This window comes from Lates calcarifer, unplaced genomic scaffold (genome assembly GCF_001640805.2).
Source record: "Lates calcarifer isolate ASB-BC8 unplaced genomic scaffold, TLL_Latcal_v3 _unitig_1273_quiver_1485, whole genome shotgun sequence".
Lineage (NCBI taxonomy): Eukaryota > Metazoa > Chordata > Actinopteri > Centropomidae > Lates > Lates calcarifer.
Window position 1 is genome coordinate 5,723 of NW_026115410.1, and position 27,758 is coordinate 33,480.

Here is a 27,758-nt window from a genome sequence, read left to right on the forward strand (position 1 = left end):
CCACGCAAGACCTCACGCACGGACTAGACCCTGAAGGTATCTTTATAATTTCTGCACGGGAAAACTTGATGACGTGACACAGCTACTGAAACTCAAACTCTCTACGACGGCATTTCCCATTGTGTGACAGCTGTGGAGTGGGCTTGATGCAGAAGTTTTCATGTGTTGTTCTCTTTCGGTGTCAGTTCTCGGCCAAAAAAAAAAACCTCCTCTGAAGCAAAAAAATCCCTAAAACGCAGCAGTCAAAAAGGCTGATGCACACTCTCCACTAAACATAGCATAACTAATCCCTCCTCACAAATGACAAGGCCTAGTCATCCCGCACACAATCACTTCAAAGCAAACCATTTGCCACAACTCCGACTTGAGTGATGGAACTACAGTTCTCTCAGTGGCACACAGGGTTAACTAAACAAGCAATTTCAGCACAGCAGCATTTGCTAAAAAGCTTGATGGGGCCAGCTAAGCTCCTGTGATTGGCCTTTGTGTGTGAAAGTGACCACTTAAGTGCTGTGCAGCCCCTCCTGAGTGCGTTTGTAGGCATAAGCATTTCCTCTGATTTATTTTTTTTTTTGTGTTTGTGTGCGTGTCCTTGAGAATGTGTCAGTGTGTGCGTCCTTGCTGTGTGTGTGTGTGTGTGAAAGAGAGTGCACCTGTGTTTTTAAATGTCCTGCTTCATGCGTGGCGCTGCTGTATATTGCATAATTTTAAACAAGATTGTTGAATCACTGCAGCGAAGCAGCTTCTGAAAGAGAGAAGATTCACAAAGAAAACTCCCTGACCCAGATACTCTCCACAGACAAAACATTACTTATCTCAGTTTAATATCATGAATTATTATCTTGTTCTCAGTTTCATTTTAAGGTGATGCCCCCAACAACATGATGCAGTCAAAAAGGAGTTAGAAAGGTGAGGGTATTTCAGGATCTCTCCATCCACAGTGGGTGAACACTGTCGGACTGGAAGTCCTTCTTGTATCTTTTTATAGATGTTTATATAAAAAGCAGCAGCACAGTTTCACTAAATGTAAAAACAAGGTAAACAGGGAGCGAAGGTTTTCACTTGTCATCTGTCAAGCTGATTATGTGTTTTACTCGCTGAAGACTGAACTAAAGGACAGCAAAGTTTACAACCTAATTATTTCATTACACTATGCATACAAAGGACGTCTGTTCCTGCACTGGTCAAGATGAAAGTCAGAACTTTGGTTATCGTCTGACTTTTCATCTGGCGCCACCGTCAGGTCAGAGTGTGAACTTGTCCAGTCTCATGTCATGCTCATGTTTTTACATTTAACAATTTGGAAACAGAAGGATTTTCTCTTTGAGCAGGATTCTTGCTGTTTAACAAACGTCTGACCGTCACCAGTCGACAGAACTTACTTCTTGTATTTGTGGCTTTTGTTTTTATCAGTTATAATGATGAATTAATTGCTGAAATGCGTCGATAGTGACTTTATTGAGAGGATCTCGTGTTGTCAGTGATGTAAATGTTAACACACTCGTCCACACCAGCGTTTCCGTTACCTGTTACATTCAGTCACCATCAGCTTTCTGCAGCAAATGAATGCAGGCTTTAGGAACGTCCTTTGACTGACAGGATGTCTGCTGGCACATAGTGATAAATAAGGAAATGTTATGCACAGGGGGATTGCTGGGATGGTTTCCAGTGAAAGCTGCTCACACAGCACAAATGCCCATTACGTTTTGCCAGCTTCCTTCCCATAACTTATCTACATTAGTGTCTTTGTTTGGGTGAGTGTTCTGCCTGCACACATGAATAACACACAGTCTATTTTGAATGTCTGCCTCTTTAGTTTCCTGTTTTTATAAGTAATGTGTACGGTTTCATGCGTTACCTGACCTGTGGTTACACCTGAACAGGCCTCCTGGAGGTAATTTCCTCCTCACTTACATCTTTGAGTGCTGCCGCTGGTGCCTGTGAGCGGAGCTCCACCAGTGGCCCATTATTATTTTAAATGAATCTCCCCCCAGCAGAAACAAGACACAGTTTTTACATAATTAATTCAGAAGTCCTTGTGTTTAACTCTAAACAAATGCACTTTCATCAGCTGCGTCTGTATTTCACACAGTATACGGCGCTCTGCTGCCTCCCCTCTTAACATATCTTAAATACAGTGTTAATCATTAGTGTGTGTGTGTGTGTGAGAGAGAGAGAGAGAGAGATGTGTTCACCATCAGTGAAGGGCGAGTCCTTCTGCAGGAGACGGGGGTCAGCGCTCTAATCTGAGGAGGTGATGATATTGCGAGGATATTTAATGAGAGGATAAGAGCAAAAGAAAGGGCTGTGTGTGTGTGTGTGTGTGTGTGTGTGTGTGTGTGTGTGTGTGTGTGTGTGGGAGGGAGGGTGAGTGAGTATTAGCCTTTTTAGATATCATTAAACATTAATACTGTCAGGGGACTGGAGCACACTGGGGTCCTTTCCATTGACTTTCATGCTGCTTGCTAATAGAGTTTCACCTCTGGGGACCTCCACACTCCCCCCCTCCTCACCCTCACCCTCACCCTCACCCTCCCCTCCCCTCAGTGCAACGCTGAAGCTAAGGAAAGATCAGATTGCCACCCCCGCTTCTGAGGATGAGATTAGCGGGTCTGTGTGTGTCTGTGTGTGTGTTTTAATTGTAGATTATGTGAGGTTATGCACTCTCTCTTGCTCCCTCTCTGTCTTTTGCTCGCGGTGTCTGATATATGCAAAATATAACTATTATAAAACTATTAAAATCCCTGTGGGGGCTTGCATATATTAACCCAGCACTTAATCCCTGAGAAGCATTTCAAATATCTCTCTACAGAGTGTTGTTTCTCTGTGTTTTCCATTGTAATACTTTGAGTATCTGGAAAATAACTTTAGTGATTATTTAAACTTTTAAACTAACTTTTTTCTGCTCTGTGTCAGTTCATCATTTGATCGTTTGTCTGTGATTTTATGTGAATTGTTCAGTGTTGATTTCTTAAAGCCTGTTCATGTTCCTTGAACAGTGCACTTCAGTTTACTCTGTGATCAGTTCATGATCAGTTTATTAATCTACTTTAAATTTATTCCTGACTCCTGTTTGATAAGATGTAGAAAAGCAGCAGATCCTCACAGCTGAGCTAAGTAACTGAAAACTGATGAACAACTGTTAATTGATTAATAAAATAGTTGGGATTTATTTTCCTGTCAATCAGTTTAACAATGTTCAAAAATAAAAACAGCAGCAGCAGCTCATTAAATCACATTAGCTCTAACTGTTACATGAAGCCACCAACAGAGGGCAGTAATCCCCTTCTAAAGAAAAGACGCTCTGCTGTACACACAGGAACTCAAGCCTTCTGTGTGTGTGTGTGTGTGTGTTTACTGTACGACGCTGCTCAGCGGTGGATGAGCAGTCAGCATTAGAGGGAGCTGTTACTGCACAAAGCTCAAGTTACAACAAAACTGAAATTAATGAGTCGATGTCATTCACAGGGATTCCTCTCCTGCCCTCTCCCCCCCCTCGGAGCGCTGTCTGTGATCTCATCTGCACAACGTAAGACACATTGACACAACATTTCCTCTCATGAGTCATTTAAAACAAGTGTAATCATTCATTCTAACATTACACGGTGAGTTTTTGCATCGTCAGAAAAGCTTTTTTCTCTCGTCACCAGATCCACTGGACTTAAGTTCCACAGTTGATTTGATGTAAATACGCTTCTGCTGTCGAGGCGCAGCAAAGTAAGTGACCGTACTGAAACTGATTCATCTGAGCACCAACAGTAAATGATTCAGTTGTTATTGTCTCCACACTGTGCATCACAAGTTTAAGAGTTATCAGGTTCATCAGTCACTTTTATGGTCTTCACACTTGTGCATGTGTTGGTGGAAAACTGAACACTTGTAATGGTCGTATCTGAATGGAAATGCAGGTCCTCTGAATTATCGAGCATATTTATCTGTTACATAAAGGTTAAAGAAGCCTCAGCCTCAGATTTCCACAGGCTAAGACCATTACAAACACATTACAGCACAATTATTTTACGTCTTTAACTTCACACATTAATACTAGACTTAATGGATGATGCTTTTCTCTTTCTTATTTTCTCTCAAACTGTGAAATGACCTTGTCTCGCCACAGTTAACCACGTCTTTATGTCTTGACCCCGTGATGTGTTCAGGTGTATCGGCCAGGCGTCTGGTCCCCCCATTCTGCTGGAAGGCTGCCAGCCACAGGTCACATGACCTGGAAGAAAAAACCTAGGAGAGTTTTGGGATCCCTCTTTGGTGAGACACACCCTCCTGCTGTTATTACCAGTGTACACTGTGAGCTACATGAATGATGAGTTTCTGATTGAAAGCCTGTGGTGGTTTGCTTCAAAATGTATTGATCATGTACATGTATACCTCTGTATTTCACAGTGTGGCATCATTTTGAAGACTTGCTCACACAAATTAGATTAATATTAAATGAAAACACAAAAATAATCTTTGGTTATCACCTGTTGCACCTGTTCTTTAGCATGGGCTGGCTATCAACCTGAAGGGAAGTCCAAAGGCTGATGAACTGATCTGTGTGAGACCACACTGCTCTGGTGTCCTATATGCCCTGGGAACACAACACCCAGCACAAATCTGGTGAGTAACGACACTCATTTGATCTGTCGATGGCAGAATTGATGGGATTCACTCCTTTCCATTACAGACAAGTTTACGCAAGCAAGGTGTCCTTGCTTTGAATTTTAAGAATGGATGACGGCTGATGAAGGCTGCGCCACCGGCAGTGACGTGTGTCAGATGATTTTCCATCAGACTCACATTCTGATCGTGTGATTTTTGTTTGGTTTGAAGGCAGCACAACAAACACACACTCGCTTGTTTTCATAACCTCCTGTGTCTTCTTTATCCCTCTTTTCTGCCCGTCTCAGTACATTTACTTTACTAACACATACCCACCTTTCAGTTCAGATTTTCTCGCAGCATTCATAGTTTCCTCTCTCCTGTTAAAAGCCTCTATTAAATTGTGTCATTAATAAAAACTGAGCACCATTTTGTAGACCTGTTCAGACTGTTCAGGTGTAGAAATGAACATATTTACCTGTCAGGTAGTGTCACCAGGTTAGTGGACCTCTCAAATGAAACAGTCAAGCCACACAACTGACTGAGTTTGTGATATGAATTCTCAAGTTTCATTCCAGCACATATGAAGGATAGATACTGGATCAATGGCACAGTGAAATAAAGAGTGGACTTGATGCTTTTCATATGTTTATTAACTTCTGAAAGTGTTTCTTCGTTGGCTGACACTTTCACCTCACTGAGAAAGTCTGACTGCACCCGTAAACAAACAACCACTGCACTATGGACTGAGGGAATCAGACGCAGCTGTGTCTCCGTGTTTGAGCACAACAAGACAGTTATATTTCAGCCATGTTTGGAGCAGCTGCGGGGACAGGACAGCCATGTCAGCTGTAATGACATATTCAGCCTTGAAATGTGGACTTTCAAAGAGGCAGGAACTCAGTTCAGTCCAGTCTGTTTTTTTTATCTTCTCTGAACCAGTTTGTTCATGTGACTCAAATGTCAAGTCCATGAACTCTGCAGGGATTAAAAAAAAAGTTACACTTATAGTGATGTACAGATCCAAGTGTGTACATTGTCTTAGTCATGAGCGATCATGTGTTCTTCCTCTGCCGACTCTCCAACATGCAGTCAGTCTGCACCATAGTAAACATGTATTTGTGTAGCAGGTCGGCCACCAGCTAAACACAGCAGTCTGTGATGTCCAAGTCAGATTACAGTGGAGCCCTTCATCCTTCTTCAGTGGTTCATGTAGGCCTTCAGTCCACCGTCGATGCTTCATTTAACAGAAGAAAAACCACATCAGGACTGTGAGGGACAAGAAAAGAAATACAAGTGCAGAAGTTTCCTTTCAAGTTTTTCTGCGTGAATATGTTGGTCTGCCTGTTTGTAGTCAGATCTTTGAACCAGATCCTTTGAGCATGTTTGTACGTGCCTGCGCATACACGTAGGTGTGTTTTTACGATTAATACTTGCAGAGAAGCTTCATAGATTGATCCTGAGGAAAAAAAAATCCAAGCTGGTTCTCTGTACAGAGAACTGCTTTGGACTGATAGGAATAAGTCAGCAGATGCTGGCTCCCTTTCATAACCCTATAGGCAATAAACACTGTGCCTCTGCTACCTCTAACACATCCAGTATATAACACACAGGCACATATGGCTCAGGCTTTTCTTTGAGAAGCACCATGTGAACTGTTCTGGGCAAATTAACAACCTGGCATCACAATAATGCATCAAGTGTTTGAATGCCTAATTCAGACTAGATCCGTTTATTCATTTAGTTGAATAACTCAACTATTAAACAGATTTAAGTGATTAGACCTCACGTTTTAAATCTTGATTTATATGGACTGAGAGAATTTCTTTTCTTTTTTCTTTAGTTCCAAGTAAAATACAGTTTTTAGTCTAAAATGCTCAGGGACAGCCAAGCACTGTAATTACTATTGATTTTATGTGCCTCTTGCTTTTTGTTTCAGTATTCAGATAAATGAGGATAAGACAACATCACCATGCTGAGCACAAAGGATCTCTGCTGGAGCTGAGGGCAGTTTGACTAATTATGAAAAAGATTATATCTGATTAATAACAAGATCTGAGCAAAGAGCAGTGCAGTACATCAAAATAAAACATGGAGGAGTGTGCTGGGTTGTACATAAAAACTAAAGCACTCACCTGCATTCATTCTAAGGGGGTTCCACTGGGTATATATGCTTGTTCTCAGCAATTTCACTCTTCACTTTGATATAGTTGCTGACATTTTGACTTAACTGCCCAGCACGACTGCTGTGGCCACTAAGCAGTTCCACAGGAACCACTGGGGAATAAATGGCAACAGGGGCACAGAGGAAGTTGTGGGTTTTGTTGCTGGTAGGGAGGACTTTGCATTCACTGACTTTCTAAGACTACTTTCACACACACACACCTGAGACCTGGTGAATCCACACTCTACGGTAGCAGATAAAGTTCTTACACAACTTTTTAAGAACTAAAATATGATACAGCAGCTCTGCCCTCATTATTTTGCTGTTAGGTTCAGCACTCTCTAGCACTATCCCTAAACTACCTGAGGAGATGCACTGAAGCTGTGTCGAAATGCACTGAAGTCAAACATTAATGAGCTGGTTGAAATCAGTTTTTGTAACCTGATCCTGGAGACTCATTATTTAACTCTCGAATGTTGCAGGGGAGGTTTCCCAGGTGCCATATTGCAGCTAAACAGCTACCTACCCACCTCTGTGTGAGTGGATTCTTCTACAGCTAGATGAGCGTAATGTCAGTTTCACAAACCTGTGCATTAACCTGGACTATCACGGTGTCAGTCTTCAGCGATAGGTTGTGTCATAGGTATGGCTTGTTTTCGTTTGTTAAACATGAACACTAAACTATTAATTCTGCAGATATTTCATGAGCATCTGTGCATTTTAAATCTCATCAAGACTTGATTTGGTTACAGCCACTTTTGTGCGTAATCAGACTAAACTTCAACCCACGTCAGCAGCTTGACTCAGTTGACACACATCAGTTGACGCCCATAGACCAGACTGGATGTGTCACAAATTAGTGCTTTTCTAGAGAGTTGACAGATGTCATCGCAGGTTGACGTGCATCAAGCCGGTGTGGGCTTCCATTGAAAACAATGGATACGGATGTTTCAGCTTATGTTGTCCACTGGTGTGTGTTGCTTTTAATTCTTCAAACAAGAGGAGATTGACAGTGGTCTATGGCTTTGGGAAAACACAAATTGTCAGTTCACACATTGTAGATTTTTTTGAGTATAGTTGCATCTCAGCTGCATAACTTTAAATGGAAGTATTTTAATTGCTTTGAATCGTGTTGCTATAGACAGCAACCTCTAGGTCGGACTTTGTTTCAACAAGAACCCAAGTGAATCCTGTACCATTACACCACAGGACATGTAACCAAAGTTTAAACAAATGAGAAAAAGTTCCTAATCTACAGGGAGCTTTTTGACTGCCTCTTTCCTCCTCCCTTTACCAAATAGAGTCTAGACTGTAAGCATTAACAAGGGTCTGTGCTTCACCACATTTAATGTGAAATAAAATTAAAGTGCAGAGTGTAAGCTTTGAGTAGGTTTACATCAATACTGGAAGAACTGTGTACGATATCGCCCTTCTCATGCGGAGTGCCCAAATCACAATAGTTCTAAAGTAATTGGACACATGCCTCTGTTGCAGTCAATGTCTGTCTGAGGTCTTCGACCCATAGACATCAGCGGATGCCTTATATCCTCCCTGGTTTTCACTGTAGCCTACGTCAGCTCCTGCTTGTTGTAAAGTCTTTCCCTGGTCTTCACCAAGTCAGATTGAAGTTAGGTCAATGACTCGGCCACTGTGAGGTGGAGAAACGACGATCACCAGGAGTTCAGACGTCTCTTGTATTTATTACAAACTATAACCATGGTAGTGCTGCACCAAAGTTCTACCTTTGGTACCTTGACTTTTCAGTACTTTACCCAAATAAGGCCAAATTATGTTCTATGTCTACAGGTGTAAAGACCTTATTGGTCACTCTTAACTGTCACATGTATCTTGTCTTTCCTCTACTTAGCCCACCATTGACTGAATTTGGATTTGGACAGTTTTGTCTGATTTTATGTCTACATCTATATCTGTAAGACCTTGGTTACCCCAGCAATGGAGAGGAGAAGTGTCTCCAGATGCTAAACTGTTGTAAAACACTGTGGAGGTCTTCATGATCTGGACTATTTGAGTGCGCATGAAGTCTAGTAAATATTACCAAATACACCAGCTGAATCTGAGCGCACAGAATGCTCCTGTATACCTTAGTGTTCGTCCTGTTGCTTCTATAAGAAGTGAAATCATCAGTAAAGTGTGCCATCGTATATGCCCAAGCCATAACATCTATCCATAGAGCTTTTTCCAGAACTCTTAACAGTTTCTTTTTGTAAACTACAACCTTTTCTCTTGATCATTGACAAGGAAACATGTCTGCCACTATACAGATGATTTTCTTGTCTTGACTTGTGCTCATTGGTCTACCAACTGCCATTTTCTAGTTTTCCTGTATCCTGTTTTTTTAAACCTTTTTCTTTTACTTACCTTCATGATCTTCTTCACTTGCATGGTGACCTCTTTACTCCTCATATTGACAGACAACTCCTCCTCAGTCTAAATGTCAACCCTCATTCAACTCTGAGTCACAACTGTGCAGAAACTAATGTTGAAACGACACACAGCTGCCCAAGAAACATTTAGTAGCCATGTATCCTGTTGCTTTAGGCGCTGTGTTGTATATCTTTCTCACGCACAGTTCTTTCTATATATAAACCTATTCAAATTAAAGCTGAGGCTTGACACTTGAGTGTAGTATCCATTGTTTTATTTCAAATTGAATGTGCTGAAGCTCAGAGCCTGAAGAACAAAAAATGCATAATTATGGTCTAGACTGTAAATAAGAGTCTTTTGTCCCGACAAATTATACTTTCAGTCTTGACTGATTAAAATAGTGCAGCCGTCATCTTGGGCTAAATAAACTTTTTTTATTCAGCAACAAGCTGTTTCTTTATCGTCACTGTCACACAGACACACAATGACTCCACATCATGTACGTAACGAGGCACAGAAAAAGACTGACTGGAGTTGGGCTACAGGCTGCTGCTGACAGGTTGGCTTCAGTCTGATAAAACAGCTGTACACGCTAAACTGTGGCCTGCTTTAATTAAACAAAGAGCCAGGCTGCAGCTCATTGCCCTTCATTTGTTTCCTGACAATTCACAGTTTTGTAGCCACATGAAATAACCCCATTTGATTGTCCAGTACTTACTGTTTTTCGACGGAAGGATACCATCCTTAACAGAGTGGCAATTATGACCACTGTAACTATTCAATCACCAAAATGAAATTCTGGCACTGGGTATGTACTTTTGCCCAAAATAATGAACTGAATTGAATATTTAAATATAAGCTGTCCTCCCATGAGCTGCCAGGAAATACAGCATCCATAGAAAGCTGCACTTTTTCACTTTCTCCTTTCATTTTCCTTTTATATAAAGCATCACAGACCAGTGGGATGACAAACATGGTTTGACATGTTAATGGATTTTGAAGGAAAAATGTTCAAACATTCACCTATTGCTTGGAGCTGCTGACATAACTTAAAAATTGATATTGAAAAGGGCAGTGGATGTCATTTGCTTGGTTATTTGTGTGCTCTATCTCCAAAAGCACAGTTTATCATTTGAAAGGAGAAATACATGAAAGCAGCATCTTCCTCCCTTTAATTTCTACATTTAGAGATAATGACAATGGCGATGTGTATATTCTATTTGCATGTATAGATCCAGAGTGTGTGGAAATGATCAAATAACTAGTAAGTCAGTGGACAGAAAATTCATCTGCAACTATTTTGATAATCAATAAGTCACATTATAGATATATTATTATAGATATTATTATTATTATTATTATTATTAAAATTAGTGGTGACAGAAGATTTGAGTCTCTCTCTCCTCTCTCTGGAAGTGATGGGATTTTGTGTCTGCAATCTCTGGTAATGACAATAAAATCCAGACAATCACCCAACCCCAATTTTATGAATAACTGAAAGCCACTGAAGGTTACTGTTTTTGCTGAAAAAGATGGCATTTTGTTTTTTGTCTGAGAATTCGAGAGAGTTCCGACAGTGCTGTGGGCATGTAGGCCAAACAAGGATGGTGCGTTTCAGGAAGTCGTTTTGGGCTCAACGAGTGCAATGTGATTGTCTGTGTTCTTCCTGCTGATCTGTTATAAGTAAACTAATTTCTGTGATTGATCTCTGAAAATGCATGCATGATAAAAAGGTTTGATTGAGAATGAAGTTAGATCCACTGCCTGAAGATCAATGAACAATGCTTCGCCTCTGGAGCAAATGGTCCCAGTTGTAAAGCCATATCTCATCTTCTAAACAAACTCCTGTTAAACAAGAATAACCCCATGTACAGGAAGAAATGATATATTTTAGATTAAGCTGACCTTTCTGCCCCCTCCCCTATTGTTACTCAACCCTTTGCAATGGCCTTCAGAAGAATATCTATCTAAGATGGACATTTCTTTTTTTCTCCCTCAACATGTCTCACTGTGATTATTTCCTGCCTTGACCTTCTCAACCTCTCTGAAGAGAGGAGGTTGATATTGTATTAACCCTACGAGGAAAGATAATACCTTAAAGGTCCTCGGAGTGGGGGCCGTACAACTTAACAGTGATATCTAGACTCATGACGCAGAAGCACAGGGAGGGTGTTTCTTGATGGTTACTGTCATATTATCCTGAGTCAAGCTCAGTACTACACAAGTGTTCACAAGCAGCTGCTACAGCATCTTAAATCAGTGAGTGATGAGTAAGACGTTGTTTTCTTGGTTAGCAAAAGTTACAGTTGCCTTTATAGTGTCTGAGCATTACTATTTAATAATACTATTTCATTATTTGTTCAATCTCTGGTGTTAACAGGGGTGAACGCTGCTGAAAAAGCCCCTGTGCAAGGGCAGTAATGTGTGTTAAAAAAACACCATCTGCATTTTAATTTTACCACCTTACCACAGCCAGAGGATTTTCCAGGCAGAGATAATTAATCATGCAACACCCAATGTGATTTGATTAAATCTCAAGACATTTAAGATTGCACCTGAGAGCAGGTCACAACTGGACTGCAGCAGAATGTAGTGTAGTACAGAATATAATTTATCCAACATATCTGACCCTGAACATTTCATATCCACATGAAAACACATGCTGAAACAAATAGTCAATTCATCAGATTATCCATAAAGAAGAAGACTCTCTCTCCCTCTCTCTCTCTTTTATAATAATTCCTCTAATCAAATACTTGTTCAAGCCATTTATCAAGCAAAAATACCAAACATTTTCTGCTTCCAGCCAAAAGAAAGTGAGAATTTTCTGCATTTCTCAGGTTCATATCAGTTTGAGAGTGTTGGTCAGACAAACTGAGCTCTTGTAAATGGTTATGGATTTTTTTTTATTTAATATTCTTTTTAAACAATTTTCTGACGAAATATTGACATACATAAAAAGACAAAAATAAAAAAAGAATATAACTGAATGATGCATTTGTCTAATGTATCTAAAATGGTTGTGGGCAAATTTGATTAGATCTATAATCAAATGTTAATCCCTCAGTTGGCCTAAAGACAAACTGATGACTGTTGTTTGGTTAATGTGCTGTCTGAAAGCCAGTGATGGTTTCATCTTAGAAAAGATTAAGAAACACCAGTTTCAGTTGATTGAACATTGGTGGATTTTCAGGTGTATGATGAAGTTAAATCCAAACACAACACATCTGCAGTTTAGAGTGTGAGGTTCACAACATGTGATTTCTGTTGTTCCTAAAATCTAAAATCTTACTGTACTGTTATTTCATGGTTCTACCTTGGTGGACAGACTAAACCAGAGTGACACACAAAACAAACAAGACGTTATTTATCTCGCATGCAGGGTCCTCCATCAGTATGGTTACAGCACAACGCATATCTATGACTTACAGACGTCGACAGGAGCAAGTGTTATCGAAGCGAATGGGGAGAAATTAATAAAACAGAAACAGAAAAGCAGCACAATGAGATAAGACCGGGGTTTGCAAGTGCTGTTATTGACTTGGAAAGTAATTGCAAATGTGTTATCTGACAATCAGAAAACACACCGATGAATGTCTGCAGAGTCCTTAGGCCAAGAAATGGAATCGTTCAATTTCAGAATTGATTAGCGCTCATTCTGTTTGCTTGTAGCACCACAGTAGCATGAAATCACAACTGTATGGTCGTTTGTATGTAGCAAGATAAAGATTAAGGCAGCTTGAACGCTGCTATGATAGTTTTTACCTATGGGTTACTGTACTGAACTCCACAGTGAAGCAAAGCACCGTAGAATGATGCTGGGTTTGTCCAAAAGCATAGAAACTGTGAATTTGGTTACGGGCGACTTTAAGGTCAGTGGTGATGTTTATACATCAAATCAACATCAAAATCAGAGGGGCAGCAGAGAAGCAGATTTTAGCAGCAAGCAGACAGTAGCATCGAGCTACCATGTTTGACGGCTTCGTTGACGGTGTCACTCAGAATATCAAGGCACCCATTTCAACTGTTTGCCATCTCCAGTCCCCCTCCCCTGGTGCCCCCGAGGGGCATCCTAATCTGGGGCACCCATCATGATGTCCTCCGCCAATGTAGAGGTGGACACTTCCCCATGCTGTGGTCAAAGCATGATGTAACGGCTAGACCGGCTCCAGCGTTCGTCCAAATCCGGGAGCATTTTCAGGTTACACGCCAAACATGACGTCATGGGTTGTGATGCATCGCTCACATGACTCCCATGTCTTGGCCAATGGCTCGCCACCTTGGCGTCTCGTCTTAGTGATATGGGGATATAATATTTCAATTCCATTTTGCTAATCTTTTGTTAACAGCTGAAGTGGTGGTCAAGTGTTTGGAGCTGTGAAAGGTAAACACTTCCTAAATAATTATAGATGATGTCAAAAATGAGTTTATTATTACTGTTTCAGGGCCCCGCTGCTTGCCGATTATTTGCATGTATATGTAGTGTGGCATCTTTAGGGGGCAAAAAGATAATCAGAGCAGACAACAAATTTAAAGTTTTCCAGTCAGTCGCCCTGATTGGATGAGATGTTCTGTCTGATCCTGTTCATTTCTGACATCCCTACTACAGAACTATGGATTCACGATTAACAGAAATCACAGGCTTTGCCGTCGACCTTACTGTCTATCTGTATCTCGACTGAATTCTACTGATTATTCCTTTTCTGCTCTGCTGTTTTGTTGCCATGAGATCTTTTCAGTTAACAGAGAAATAGTCATCATTTGCTTGAGTTGAATTGTACAGGCAGATGTGTGTGTTGACTTTTCAGTTGTGGGTGTGTGCAGAGTGTCAGATTTTCTTTGAATGATGGTCTGATATTGTCGATTTGACTTCCATAATGCAACTGCAAAACTGAACCATTTCCATTTATGTGGAAACAGGCAGGGTAGTTAGAGATTAGCTTCGTCAATATTGTGATCTAATGAGCTGCAGGATAGATGTTTGTTCATTGTTAACAATTACCGACAGTGTGTAGAAAATGAGCTTTGTCTTTTCATTGTATTTTTGCGGTCAGACTGAAGAAAAGAGGGGAAACTGTCAGCTAGCATGACTTATTAGCACACACACCAATGAACTGTGTTAGCCCTCCAAGCTAATGCTAGGCGGCAGAGGAACAATGCAAGGAGCCGTCAGCTTGTGATTGTAATTTAGGCTGAGATGTCAACCAGACCGACTGATTGGAGATGACAGGTCAGGGGTAAATGGGGGGGTCTGGCAGGATGGCGGTGGCCGCTTGCAGACATAGCTGCTCTAACAAAAGCCCCCTCAGCATGTGTGACTGCAGATATATTCAGCCTTTCCTTTCTTCTCTCCAACAATTCCCCAAATGCATCAGGGCTGTTAGTGGCTTGGAGACCATTTTGAAATCTTAGAAAGTGCTCTCTTACAGAGGAAAGGTGCAAAGTGGCCACAGTGGCGAGCAGGTGATGTTTAACCCAAACAAAAGGATGACTCTTCCTCTTCAAGGTTATCATCTCACGTCATGTTCTTGACAGGCAAATTCACTTAATTGGTCCTCGGCTATATTTAGAAACACAGCATGCTCTGGTGATCAGGGCGCAGGAAAGCTCAGTGCTCGCTAAAATTCACTGTGACATTTTGAGTATCATTTTCAGCAAAAAGAAGACAAACTACAATAAATAACATTAAACATGATCTAATGAAAAGGGCACTTTGTTCTGAACACTGTAAGCAAGTGTTAGATTTAAAAAGTCTTGTTGTTTCACCAGTAGAGAGACCAACATCATCAGAGTTGCACTGATAAGATGGAGGCGTTCATCTAGATTTTCTCTGTGTCTGTTCAGTATAGAAATTAAAACCCTGAACCCTGTGACAGTACATCATTGACTGACAGTGGTAATGCCCTTTTATATGTGCAATAATATGCAGCATTAAACAGAGCACAAAACTGTGCTTTGACAGCTGGCGTATTCACAGCAAACACTCAGAGACAGATATGTCTTTATGGAGCCAGGACTATCTACGTTTGACGGTTGCATATTTTATGATACTGTCAAAATATTTCTTCCTGTGTCAGTTCTCTTTATAAACTGTGCAAGAAAAATATCCCGTCCATCCATTGGCTTAATATCTGTGGGATACAGCATTCAGTTTTATTCCAGTACATCAACATATATGCAGCTGACTTTGTCTTAACCGTCTGCTGTCCATCAGTCGTGACCTGCTTCACATGACTGATTGGAATAATGCCACAGAGATTTAGTAATAATTTGCTCTTTAAAGCTTTACATGTTTTATTTTGAAGCAACAGCAACTAATTAATGCCAATGTCTCATAAACCAGTGTCATTACACTACATAACAATCAACCCAACAGTTTTGAACAGCTTTATTCTCTTAGTCATGTTGGATGCTGAAAGAAAAAGTTTTCCTTTTAGTGAAATGTGTTGATTTCCTTTCTTATTGGGAGTTAGCTTAGCTTGAAAACTCTAGGTTAATGGGGGATTACATGCCAGCAGGGACTTCGTTCTTGATGGCACCATTTCATTTTAGGCAGCTTTAATAGTTAACATCATACAAACAATCGGAGAGAGATGTATCTGATCAGTCCAAGATTCATTCTGCAGACATACAGCCACAGTCATAAAAAACTATCTTCAGTGACAGGAAGAACCAGGATTCCTGCAACAGATGGTCTGACCCCCACAGAGATCTGACCTCTACATCATGGAGTCAGTCCAGGATTACACAAAGAGACAGAGGACATTCAGACACCTTGTATCCACTGAAGAAACTGTACACAAGAGTAGCTACCTGCAAAGTGTCTGTGGGAAAGAATGCAAAGGTTTCCAGAGTTATGATTGAGATCGTGGGTCAGTTTCTCCAGTGGGAGAAGTGCTAATATCTGTGAAATCCACATGTCAACCATGGGAACTTGCACGGTGGACCACTGCAACAAAAGTTTTATGTAAAAATAAAAGAATGTGTCTGCATCAAAAGGTTTTTCTGAACTGGATAAAACAGAGAAAACAGTGTGAAGTGTTTGATAGGAACATCTTTTATTAAAGAATGAACCCTTTTCCAAACTTTCTGGATGTGGTCACATGACCAGAACAGGTAGATAAACTTACCTTTATGTGTTTTTCATTCATAGCAGAGGTCTGGGGGGGGGGGACTACTGGAAACAAGCATAAGACCGGAGTGGATCTCTGACAAAAACCTGTTGTAGTATTACAGCAGAGACGTGTCTGGGCCCAGACATTTCCTGTTTGGTCTGGATCACAGTCCAACTTGCTCTGGTGGGATTTGGAGCAATCCTCCTCTATAATAGTAGGGAATGAGATGTTATTTAGGTAAGAGGTAGTGTTGGAGTCAGTCTTCTCTGGGTTATTGAGGGATTTAAAATAATATTGACAATCAGTGGCTCACGTGAGACCTCACTGCACGGTGTTCTTATCGTGTTTACTGACTGGTCATTGTTCTGAGTTTTCAGATGATGTGTAAGTGACCAGACTTGTTGACATATTCAGTGTAATCCGTATTGAGTCAGGTCTGTAGCCGTGGGTGTTGTTATGTATTTGTTGTAACCTTGTAACTTCTTTTTCGAGATTTTTCCTGACACCACCAGACAGGAAGCTCAACCTTATGCAGTAGTGACTAAACATTATAGTCATCTGTTATATGAAGTGAGGTGAGTCATAGTTGGGGGCATAAACATTAAGAATAGCTGCAGTATGTGTTGTATACTCCACTTCTGGATCATTTTCTTCATATTTCAAACAGAGAGGAATGAGAATTGGCTGCAGCTCTTTATCCTGTGAATATGAAGAGACATAAACTCGACCTCTCCTTCTGTAACAAGCCAGAGTTTTGCTGTTTAAAGCACTTAGTTGTTTAGAAGTTGTTGAGGCCGATAAGCCAGATGACATTAGCTTCTAATATCATTCTTACCCTTGTGTACTGCACTTGGATAAATCTAAATAATAAATAAAGTTTTTACAAAAGTAAAACAGCATGACCACATCACACTGTGCCCTTAAACAGAGTAGTAGCAAGGACACCCATTTAATACTGCATAAATACCCTAATAACAGTTCAGTGCATCACTGGGTTCAGCAGATTAGGACATAAATATGAAGAAAATGATAATACCACGATAAACAATTATCAGACCAAAGGAGATGATGCCAGCCTCCCCCACTGCTTCACAGTCCAAGGTGAACATACATATTAATGCTTCCAGCAAAACAGTTTTTCAGTTTTTCCCTTTAGTTTACTGAAGTTAGCAGATCCCCGGATGGACAGGGTCAAGATGGTTATTTGACACATGAGCTTGTTAGCACCTTAGGTGGCACATCCTGCTGTCTGCCACTTTTAACAAACACAATGTGACCATTAGACCTGGAGCAAGTCAGACGCATTTATATGAGTAGTTTTTAAAAAATGTTTGCTAGTTGCTTTGAAAAAAAGTCCAACACTACACACATCAAACTGGCAGTTTCATTTGTGAGTAATTTGCTTTGACGCTGCATCTACCACTTTTCAGTAACCAACTTAATTTGAATAATATGTGAAATCAGGAGAAGGAAGGGAATTTGTGCCAAATATCAGCTAAATATAATAAATGAATTAATGCTCCTGTTCATGCACCAGTTCACCAGTTGATTTCTGTCCTCAGGAAACAGGAATCAGAAAAGGGACGTCCACAGTGCGAACACAGATACTTCCTGCACACGTCAAGACATTGCTGCAGATCATAAGACAGTGTGTTGGTACAGAGCCACTAAATATTAACCATTTAGGTGGTCACTGTTCTTTGGACAGATAAGAAGCCAGATGTAAACTGTAATACATTCACTGATAAAACAAGGGACACTGGCACTGCTGTACCTAGATTTTAATGATGTAATGTACCAATTTGAATTAATTACTTGGAAGTGTTTGTGTCAAACACCAGGTGGCTTTAAGATCCAACTGTCAAAGCTGTGATGATTGAAAATATCCTCCAGTGTTCCTCCTCTAATCACTGTCAGCCAATGATACATTCTACAAAAATCAAGTATTTATGCTCTTTTACTGCAGTTTCTCCAGTGTCATAAAGCTCCTGTTCTTCTTTCTAATGCGTTGATATATTTTGTTTCTAACACCATATTTGTAGGTAGAGAGGAGGTGAGAGTTTTATTACTTTTTCCCCCGAATGGGCACAAAAATAGCCTAAGGTTCTGTCTGGCTCATTAGAATTAAAATTTGGTCGTAGATGTGAAACCTGTAGCCAAACAAGCCACTAAAAACATGAGGAGAGCCAGACTTTACTCCACCACAGGAGAGATTGGTGAGAATACCTGGGGCTGTTTGTGTCTTTGAGACCGAATGATACACAAAGTCAGCAGGGTGGGTGAGGGCAGCAGGTAGATTATCTGCTGTGATGACTTGGAATTAACATTTCGGACAGTGAAATGTGAAATGATAACAGCCACAGGGTCAGTCGTGGCCGAGGTCGGTTCTTACTTGGCAGCCGTGCACAAACACATTCCTTCATCCAGTCTTTTCTCTGTATTGTTGAGACTTAACACAGTAGAAACACATTCCAATGAACAGAGCACCAGGTCATTTCTTATAACTTACTCTACACAAAAACTAACTTTCACTTTTTGGCAAAGTCTTCCATGCATACAGACAGTCCTGTTTGCCTTTTCCTCGGTAGCAAAGTCAAAGGGGAGCAAAGTAATTTGACTAACTGTAATGAGGACACTGGAGGACAGCTTTAATGTCTGACTCATAGAAAAGAGCCTTTTACCGTTAACCACAAAGTGTTCTGGAAGCCATTGTGCTGCACCTTTACAAACATTATTACAAGAAGAGATTCATCTTCAGGAGTTTAGTCAGTGAATTCATTAATGTCATTTAGTTTCATCTCTTGTACAGTCCTCTGGGCACAGTTGTGTTCCTGTAGTGGGCAGTGTGTGTTTCAGATTTTTTACATGGATCATGTACGATGTCGGCACAGCTGCTCCCTCTGTGCACTGTTCATGGGGAAATATTGTGTGGGCGCCTCTTAAAAGTGAGGCCTTGCTGTGTCACATTTGCAGACGCCAGCGTTTTATTTTTAGCCCAGATTTTTGGCTGGAATATCGTCTGCAGCGTGAGCCGCTGTGACCTGCTCCTAAAGCACAAGTGACCACAGGTTTTTTGGAATGCAAACATTTGTGGAAACTCTCATGAAGAACCATAAAATTGTTCTGTACTGTGTGTGTAAAGACATCATACATCACCGTGTTAACGTGTCTGTGGCGTTGGGTTCGGCAGGTGACTGGCTGGCTGGAATACCGCCCTACTCCTTCTCCTTCTGAGGACATCCCAATCCAGGACTGGTCTTACCCCCCCTCCCCCCAGCATGGAGCCCACCAAAGTCCAATCAGAGGGAGGCCTCAACGTCACCCTGACCATCCGCCTCCTCATGCATGGAAAAGTAAGAATAACACATGGCGACTGTGCCTTCGTTACTTTACATTAAAACATCCAGTCGGACTTCTTGGGAATAAATGACATCTTTGTTGTTATTATTTATTATCTATTATTATTCTAATCATTTCTATTAATAACATTATTAGCATCGTTCAGTACTTCTGTAGCCTGAGCCTGGATCTCTGCTTCCTTTGTTCCTGTTCTTACTTTCATCTAATATATTTTAGCTTCAACATTGACAGACTCTCTTCAGACACTGTGGGTGACGGACTTGTAGAAATGAAACTCCTCTGTAGAGTGACAGGCTTCTGCTGCAGTGTTCCTCTGCTTTCTGCTCTGCTCTGCTCAGGGTGTAGTGTGTAACCTTGAAGTGGGCACCGACGTCTGTGTTTTCAGTCTCAACTTTCTGCTTTTTCAAAGTCTGTATAGTTTGTTAAAGGGAAAGGTTTCTGTGTGTTTAATGCCTAAGTCTTAATGGAGGTCTCCTGGCAGGGGGGCGGGGATCCTGTACCTCAAAGACTGGAGCCAACATCTTCTCTTGGTTTGTGTGCCAAAGAATCTGCGGTACAGGAATTCATCCGCTGCATGGCTAACCATGCAGGAACTCCAGACTCCAGTGACCCACTGATAGTCTGAATAACCCTGCGGCCACACAGGCCCAGAACCTGCCAGAAGACGACTGGGTACGAGGGGGAGGACTTTGGCAGACCCACATCTGTCTCACCTCACACTCAGCAGCTATTGGTTGGGCTGAGTTGGGTATTGGAATATTTTCAGTATGGTCTGTTGGGTGTAGACATGCACCCCAGAGTCAGTTGTGTGTGATGTGTGTTTTTCCACGCCCTCAGATTTATATGCAGTGTACAGTATAAATTGGTTGGATCAGATGTTTGGATGTGGCTGCACGGTGCAGACTGTGAAGCGTGGAGGTGGGAGTGTGCTGAGTGCAAAAGGTAACGGGAGATGATATTTATAGATGCCCCACATTTAATGGTCCACAAATACTGAATGAAAAGATGACTCCTGGACTCAATTTTCCAACACACACACGAGTTTGGAAAGAAGAAAAACATGAAAACTATGATCTGGCTGCAGACTTTAATCCAATATAACACTGTTGGAGTGTTTTAAAGCAGAGAGCAGAGCTACGAAGCCCCTCCAGCAAAGAGCAGCTGAAGAGAATAACCTGTGAAGGATCTAATCTGTCATCTCATCAGGTTTCAGGGGTGAGTTTAGAGCAGTAAAATGTGCATCTGATTGGGTTTACTGAGTCTAATTGTTAGATGTGAACGATGGCTCAGTGTTTAAGAGCTGAATAACTGTTGTTATAAAGTTGCTGAATGTACAGAAGCAGTCATTTGTGAGTGACTGACTTACACAGCAATAAAACAGATAAAAGCTGATTAAAGGACCTGTACTGAAATTTAAACAAATACTTGAATGAAGCACAGATTCCTTAAAGAATATTTGAGGACAACAACAGACTTTACGTAGCTTGATAGATATAAATGGCTGTCCGGGGGGGGGGGAACCTGGCTCTGTGCAGCAGCTGGCCTGCAGCTTCAACATCACAATGGATGTAACCCTCAGAGTCACCGAGCAGACGTCAGGGAGTGTTGACGCTCGCAGCCAGCGCTGCCCCTCTGCCCTTTCCTCACTGTGCCACACCGAGCTGATGAAGAGTGATTACGTGCATATGAAAAGTGTGGCCCTCGACACCTCCATGTGGCTGTGGGTCCTCTGCATGCACCTGCACTGTTTTCCACCTTGCACAGGGAAAAAAAGCAGTTTTACTACCACACATTTACCCTGTAGGTTCTTTAATGAATCATAATTGTTTTCTCTTTTTCATGTTTTATTCCAGGAGGTTGGAAGTATAATTGGAAAGGTATGTATTTTTATTAAATCACTCATGTTTCTGCTCATACTCACACTTGTGAAAAAAGAATTTATGTCATATCAAACCCTGCTTCAGTTATTTTTAGATTTTTGATTACTGTTTTGCTTTTTTTCCAGAAAGGGGAAACAGTAAAAAAGATGCGAGAAGAGGTGAGTTTCAGCATCATTTCAAATATGACAAAACCCAAAATATTTACACTTTACACACAGTACACATAGGTCGAAATCTGTATTAAATGTGGCTTCGGGTTTGTCAGTGATCAACAGATTCACATCACCTATATTGACTCCATCAGCGATGTGCGTGTTGTTTTTCCAGAGCGGAGCGCGGATCAATATTTCCGAGGGCAACTGTCCAGAGAGGATTGTCACCATCACTGGACCAACAGACACCATCTTCAAGGCTTTTGCCATGATTGCCTACAAGTTTGAAGAGGTATGATCAGATGGCGGCAGCAGTTTTCCCTATATGACGTATGTATGTTCTTTAACAAGCGGTCAGTTTAGCTCATAGACACACGCACTCATTGTGACGGTTATTGGTATCACTTGATTGTAACTGGTGAATTTAAATCGCCTCATAGAGGACTCACAGGAGTCCTCTGTGACCTGTGTGAGTTCAGGCCTTTCTGACCAAGGTGCTCATTATTTACAGACGAACCTCGCCGCTCTTCTCGGGCGTGCTGAGAAAATATTACCCTTGCAAAATGAAATGTATGTTCTCATTTTCCAGGACATAATCAATTCCATGAGCAACAGCCCAGCGACCAGCAAGCCCCCCGTCACCTTAAGGCTTGTAGTGCCAGCCAGCCAGTGTGGATCCCTCATAGGAAAAGGAGGCTCCAAAATAAAAGAAATGAGAGAGGTATGATATGGAAATAAAAGAGTCTGTGATTTTCTCATTTTTGTTTCTTCGTGCAAGACAAACAGAAACGCAGACATTCTCCTCGAATCATTAGATCCAAGGCTAATTATGAAAACTGATTCACTGTTTGATTATTGCCACTTTTATATGAACTGATAATGTAATATCTGTAATTTTCAGAATAAATGTCTGACTTTGCAGCTATAACATCACAACTCCAGTTTAATTAGCACAAGCCCATTCAACTGTGACTTTTTATTTGCTTGTTCTGTTTTTTCCAGATATTTTTTTATTATTATTATTTATTTTACCAGTCAGGAACTATGAGTTAAATCACTGATGAGCCCACAGTCTACAGCCATGCTAGCAGCAATTTTAAAAACGTTTAATAGTCCTGTTTGCTGACATCTTCCCCACTTGGTGCAGCAGTGGTGTAAGGTGGGGCTACAAATCCAACAAACCACACTCGACTGCACTCAGCTGTGATGTGTGTGTGGTCATAGGGCATAGAAATGTCAAGGAATCAGCAAAGTGTGTCTGAGTCATCTGGGAGCCATGAATTAAATCAAAAGAAATAAAAGAATTGTTGAGATATTGCCTAAATGTGGCTAAAAATACAAGAAGCCTGAATAAAGGCTGGGCAACAGCATCCAGAAGCCAAAGGCATTTGCTGTCTCTGAATAATCACTGTTGAAAGAGTGGGAGAGCACTTTACCTACCTACCTCCTACCTTCAGATGATTAGATGAAGTCTGAAAAACTGTGGAGACAAAGGCAGATGTGTGTTACTCTGGTAACAGCAGCATGTTGTGCTCTCAGATGGACCATCAGCGTATTTATCCTGGAGTTCTTTGATAGGTTGATAGATGATTAGAGTCTTTTATTCAGCCTGTGCCAGGAGGAGGTTATTGATAAAGGCTGACACTGGCAGAGGAAGTATTTCCAACCCTTCACGGCTCTGTGAGGTAGAACTGAATGCTGTCAACATTGTCAAGTCCCTTAAGGTCCCTTACTCTACTTCAGTCCACAGGGGCCCAGGTTCAGGTGGCCGGGGACATGCTGCCCAACTCGACAGAACGTGCAGTGACAATCTCCGGGACCCCAGAAGCCATCATCCAGTGTGTCAAACAAATCTGTGTGGTAATGCTGGAGGTAGGGTATGTCAAGAATCAGGAGAAAGGTTTAAACCCATGCAGCCGTGCACTTTACATAGTGGTATTCACTGCTGCAAAACACATTTTCTCAGGAATCGATTTTTGGAATGGAACTAAAATGTTTTGTTTCGCAAAAATGTTAAGCTTTCTTTTTCCTTCACCAAAAGTGAGGCTAGTCGGGGTCAGAAACACCTGGCAGCTGTTATCTATAAATGTCAACTTGACGAGCAATCTTCTTGCGTAATAGAGGTCCTATTGAGGGCAATTTGTGTCCTGCTGTGGAGTTTCCATTTTGTTTTTTCTAAGTGCCGTACGAAGACTTGATGACGAGGGCAGAGACGTCTTGTCACAGACTTGGATAGGCAATAGAAAGGATTTATTTGTGCGGTAACTGCTTCAAGAGTAATGATTAAAATCATCAGATAAGACAAAGTCATCGTAGTTACAATTAGTCAAGAACTGTCAGCTTGTTTGTGTTCCATCAGGAACAGCATCGCTGCATCTTCATACTGTATTTGAAGCACATACTGCACATAAGTGGATACTCCTCCTCCCTCTACAGAGGAAATCTGATTACGCCCTCTCCACCGTCTTGAACAGCCTTGTTTCTGCAGCGCAGCGTGAATCAATATCTCTGTCATTATAGTGAGCTTGCAAACTGGAACTCCTCAGCTCTCTCAGTGAAACCACCTCCCTGCTGTATCATACACTTGCAAAGAAAACCCAGACGTGGTGGTGCATTTAATCCATGATCATCACGCTTGTCTGTGAATGCAGATGAAGTACTCTACTTTAAAGACATAGTTTGACATTTTGGGAAATGTGCTGGTTAGCTGTCTCGCCGAGAATTAGATGAGAAGATCAATAGCACCGTCTGTCAACGGCCTGTAGCCGCTTAGCTTAGTTTAGCATAAAGCAGGAGGAAAAACTAGCATGGCTCCATCAGGAGGCAACAAAATCTATTTACCACTTCATTAGTTTAATCCACACAAAAGCAGGATTGTTTAGAAGTTACACACTGTGACTTTACTGAGCAGCAACCTGAAAATGGACAGAGTGGTATCAGTCTTAGCTTCAGACAGAACCAGGTTAGCTCATACCCCTCGTCTTCTGTCTTTATTACAAAGCTAAGCTAACTGGCTGCTGGTAGTAGCTTCATATCCTTTTTCAAATACATCAGGACCATGGCCGGCCTCAGACTGACTCTGCCTCTTCTTTCTCTTCTTCCCTAGTCCCCACCTAAAGGTGCCACCATCCCTTATCGCCCAAAGCCGGCCTCCACCCCAGTCATTTTTTCTGGCGGCCAGGTAAGAGCTGAGCTAGCTTTAGCTTGTTAGTTTTTGTGCCGACAGCCAACCTGAGACTTTTACTGCAGAATCAGCCTCTGCCTGTTACCACAAGGCTTTTTATTTTCATATGTGTGCCACCACAACCCTTTTGCAAATGAGGCTGCCCTCATTGGGAAAATTACACTATTAGTTGTTCAGACACTAAAATAACTTGTTGTTGCACATGCAAATGATGACTGTCCACTCTTAGAAGCAGTGTGACATTATTATAATGCCTCACAAAGTTTCAGGGAGGTCAACCAGAGTCGGTTTGATGTGTGTCTCCCTGTCTTCCTGCAGGCGGGAGGGAGGGAGCTGTACCTGTGAGCACCACACTGTTTGATTCAGCAACAATGACATTAGTCTCAGTAAGAATGCAGGGCACATCCAGCTAATGCAGATGATTCAGCTGCAGATCTGGGCTAAAAGCTTCTGAATGCATTTGGCCAACAAAGAGATAAATATGAGAAACACAGCCTCTAACTACCTAATGAGTCCAATTTGGACGCCTGTCTTTTTTCTGGATATGTATAAATATTACCTTTGAATGATCAGTTTTGTTTGGACCGTGTACAGTGTGTTGAGATTACGGTTATTTTTGAAAGTTTAGTTTGTGATGGCGTCTCTTTGGATTGCATCACATTGTGCAGATGTCCCTGACACAGGTACAAAAATACGTTAACTTCAGTTTAACCGTCTGGAGTCTGTAGTGGGTTTTTAAACATCAACATTTGTTTTCTTTATAGACTCGAATTTGTGAATTAAAGATGAAACTCAGAAATCATGTCAAGGTCCAAAGATGCATTGCCAAGTGGCGGTGGAGGCAATTTGTATGCATTTTAAGTCCTGTGCACTCACTGAGCATTTTATTAGGAACACTGCACTGTTACTGTCAAACAGCCTCAGTTCTAGACTCTACAAGACCCATCCAAAAGGTTTTCTCCTGGATTCAGATCTGGTTCATGTAAACAGTTTTTCCTTTGTGACACGGAGCATAATCCTGCTAGAAGTAGCCTGTAGAAGATGGTAAATAAATGGAGCCCAAACTGTGCCACGAAAACATTCCCCTACACCTTTACACCACCACCATCACCAGCCTGGACTGTTGGACTGTCCATGGATTCATGGACTCTACCATCTGCTGCCTCAGACCAGGCTACGTTCTTCCAGTCTTCAGTCGTCCAGTCTCAGATGTTCTGGGCTGACAGGAGTCTAACCCAACGTGGTCTTCAGCTCTTATCGGCCTGTTGTTGCCCATCTCTGTAAAGGTTCAATGTGTTGTTCATGTTTTCCTGCTCAATATAAAGAGCAGTTATCTGAGTTACTGTAGAGTTTCTGTCCGCTCCAACCAGTCTCAAATCAGAGGGGTGTTTGTGCTGCAGAAGTGCTGGTGCAGGTGTAAAGTGAGCAGTGACAGTACAGTAATCCTGCCTGCCAGTCATGGAAATGGTCAGTTATGCATTCATTTATTATATAATCGAGCACTGATTTCTAAGACTTCACATCGACATATTACATCCTGTGTATGTTCCTGTCTTGGATATGATAATAAGAATCATGATGAGTATAGTATTCACTGCAGTCATCATGCTTTATGGTCATTGAAGCTGAAAATGTCAACAGCTGATTTGTTGTTTGTGTTGTATAAGATGCTAAAATCAGCTGTTTCTTGTGTTTTTTCATCTCCCCAGGCCTACACAATTCAGGGACAGTACGCCATACCACACCCAGATGTGAGTTCTTAGTCTCTTCTTAATTATGTGTCATAAAAATGGTCGCAGCCATTTGATTACCTTTGAAGTTATTAGTCTTGAATCATGACTTCCAGAATCACCGTCCTCATAGTTTATGGTTGGGCTGCAGCTCAACCACGGGAAAGATCTCTCACCAGATCTGGTTGATGACAAAACTGTAGCTTCCAGTGATAATGATAAAGGTAAAGTCAGTAACGGACGTTTTGATGGAGACACCCCTTTAATTCCAGCTGACCACATAGTCTCCATTAATAATCTGCCTTCATCTGTCCTTGTCATGAGAGAATCTCAGGACCTACCTTGTGTCAGATCCACTAATTCAAAGTTGGGAAGTGATTGATGCCGGTGGAGGTGGTGGGTTGACGGTACAATCACTCAAGCACAGGCTTGACACCTTCTTCCACCTCATTAAAACTCCTCTCAAAAAGGAGAAGGAGGCTTGAAAGCATCCGTCTTCCCTCATTCCTGATGGAAATGATACACAGCGGGGGGGACGGACGGACATGTCTGTGACCACGTCAGGGGGGGTAAATGGCTGCTCTGACAGGCATGTAAAACCACAGGTTCCCTGTTTCTGAGTTGTAAGTGCGAACTAGAGGGACAACATGATAATCGAGGGGGAAAGTGGAGATGACAGGATTTCCTGCATTTGGTTAATGTGCTCGTGAGTGGAGTTGTGTCTCTCTCTACATTTTATAACTAAAATAAATACGTGGAGTATGTGACAGGGAAATAGGTACAAAATAATCAAACTACCGAGCACTTTTTAACTCCATTACAGACGATCACCCTCTCTCCGTGTCTCTGTCTCTCTTCCTTTTTTATCCTCCACCACCTTGTGTCGTGACCTCCTTCTCCTCACCATTTCTTCACTCTAGTTTTGGTTGGCTTCATTTCTCGGTGTGACCTGTGTATCAGTAACCTCTTAGTTCTACTTTCCCTCCTAACCCTTCAGCAGTTGACCAAGCTCCACCAGTTGGCTATGCAGCAAACCCCCTTTACCCCTCTCGGACAGACCACCCCTGCTTTCCCTGGTACGTACCCACAAGGCCCTTTAGATTCTTCCTTCTCTTTGCATCCAGAAACATTTTTCTCTTCCCCTACCTTGCACCTTATCTCTCTTTTGGCACAGCATGACTCGGCCCCTGTG

At 41.6% G+C, this 27,758-nt stretch overlaps 1 protein-coding gene across 1 annotated transcript; it reads left to right on the forward strand.

The window, feature by feature from the left end:
* Positions 1-3,465: 3,465 nt before the first annotated feature.
* On the forward strand, positions 3,466-27,758 carry LOC108887754 (poly(rC)-binding protein 3; the record flags this gene model as incomplete). Its single annotated transcript, XM_018683268.2, has 13 exons — positions 3,466-3,529; positions 3,651-3,717; positions 4,158-4,263; positions 4,499-4,614; positions 19,451-19,613; positions 21,474-21,497; positions 21,626-21,658; positions 21,828-21,944; positions 22,242-22,373; positions 23,396-23,524; positions 24,759-24,833; positions 26,546-26,587; positions 27,564-27,758. Coding segments are annotated over exons 5-13 (822 nt in total), but the record flags the coding sequence as incomplete, so codon positions are not given.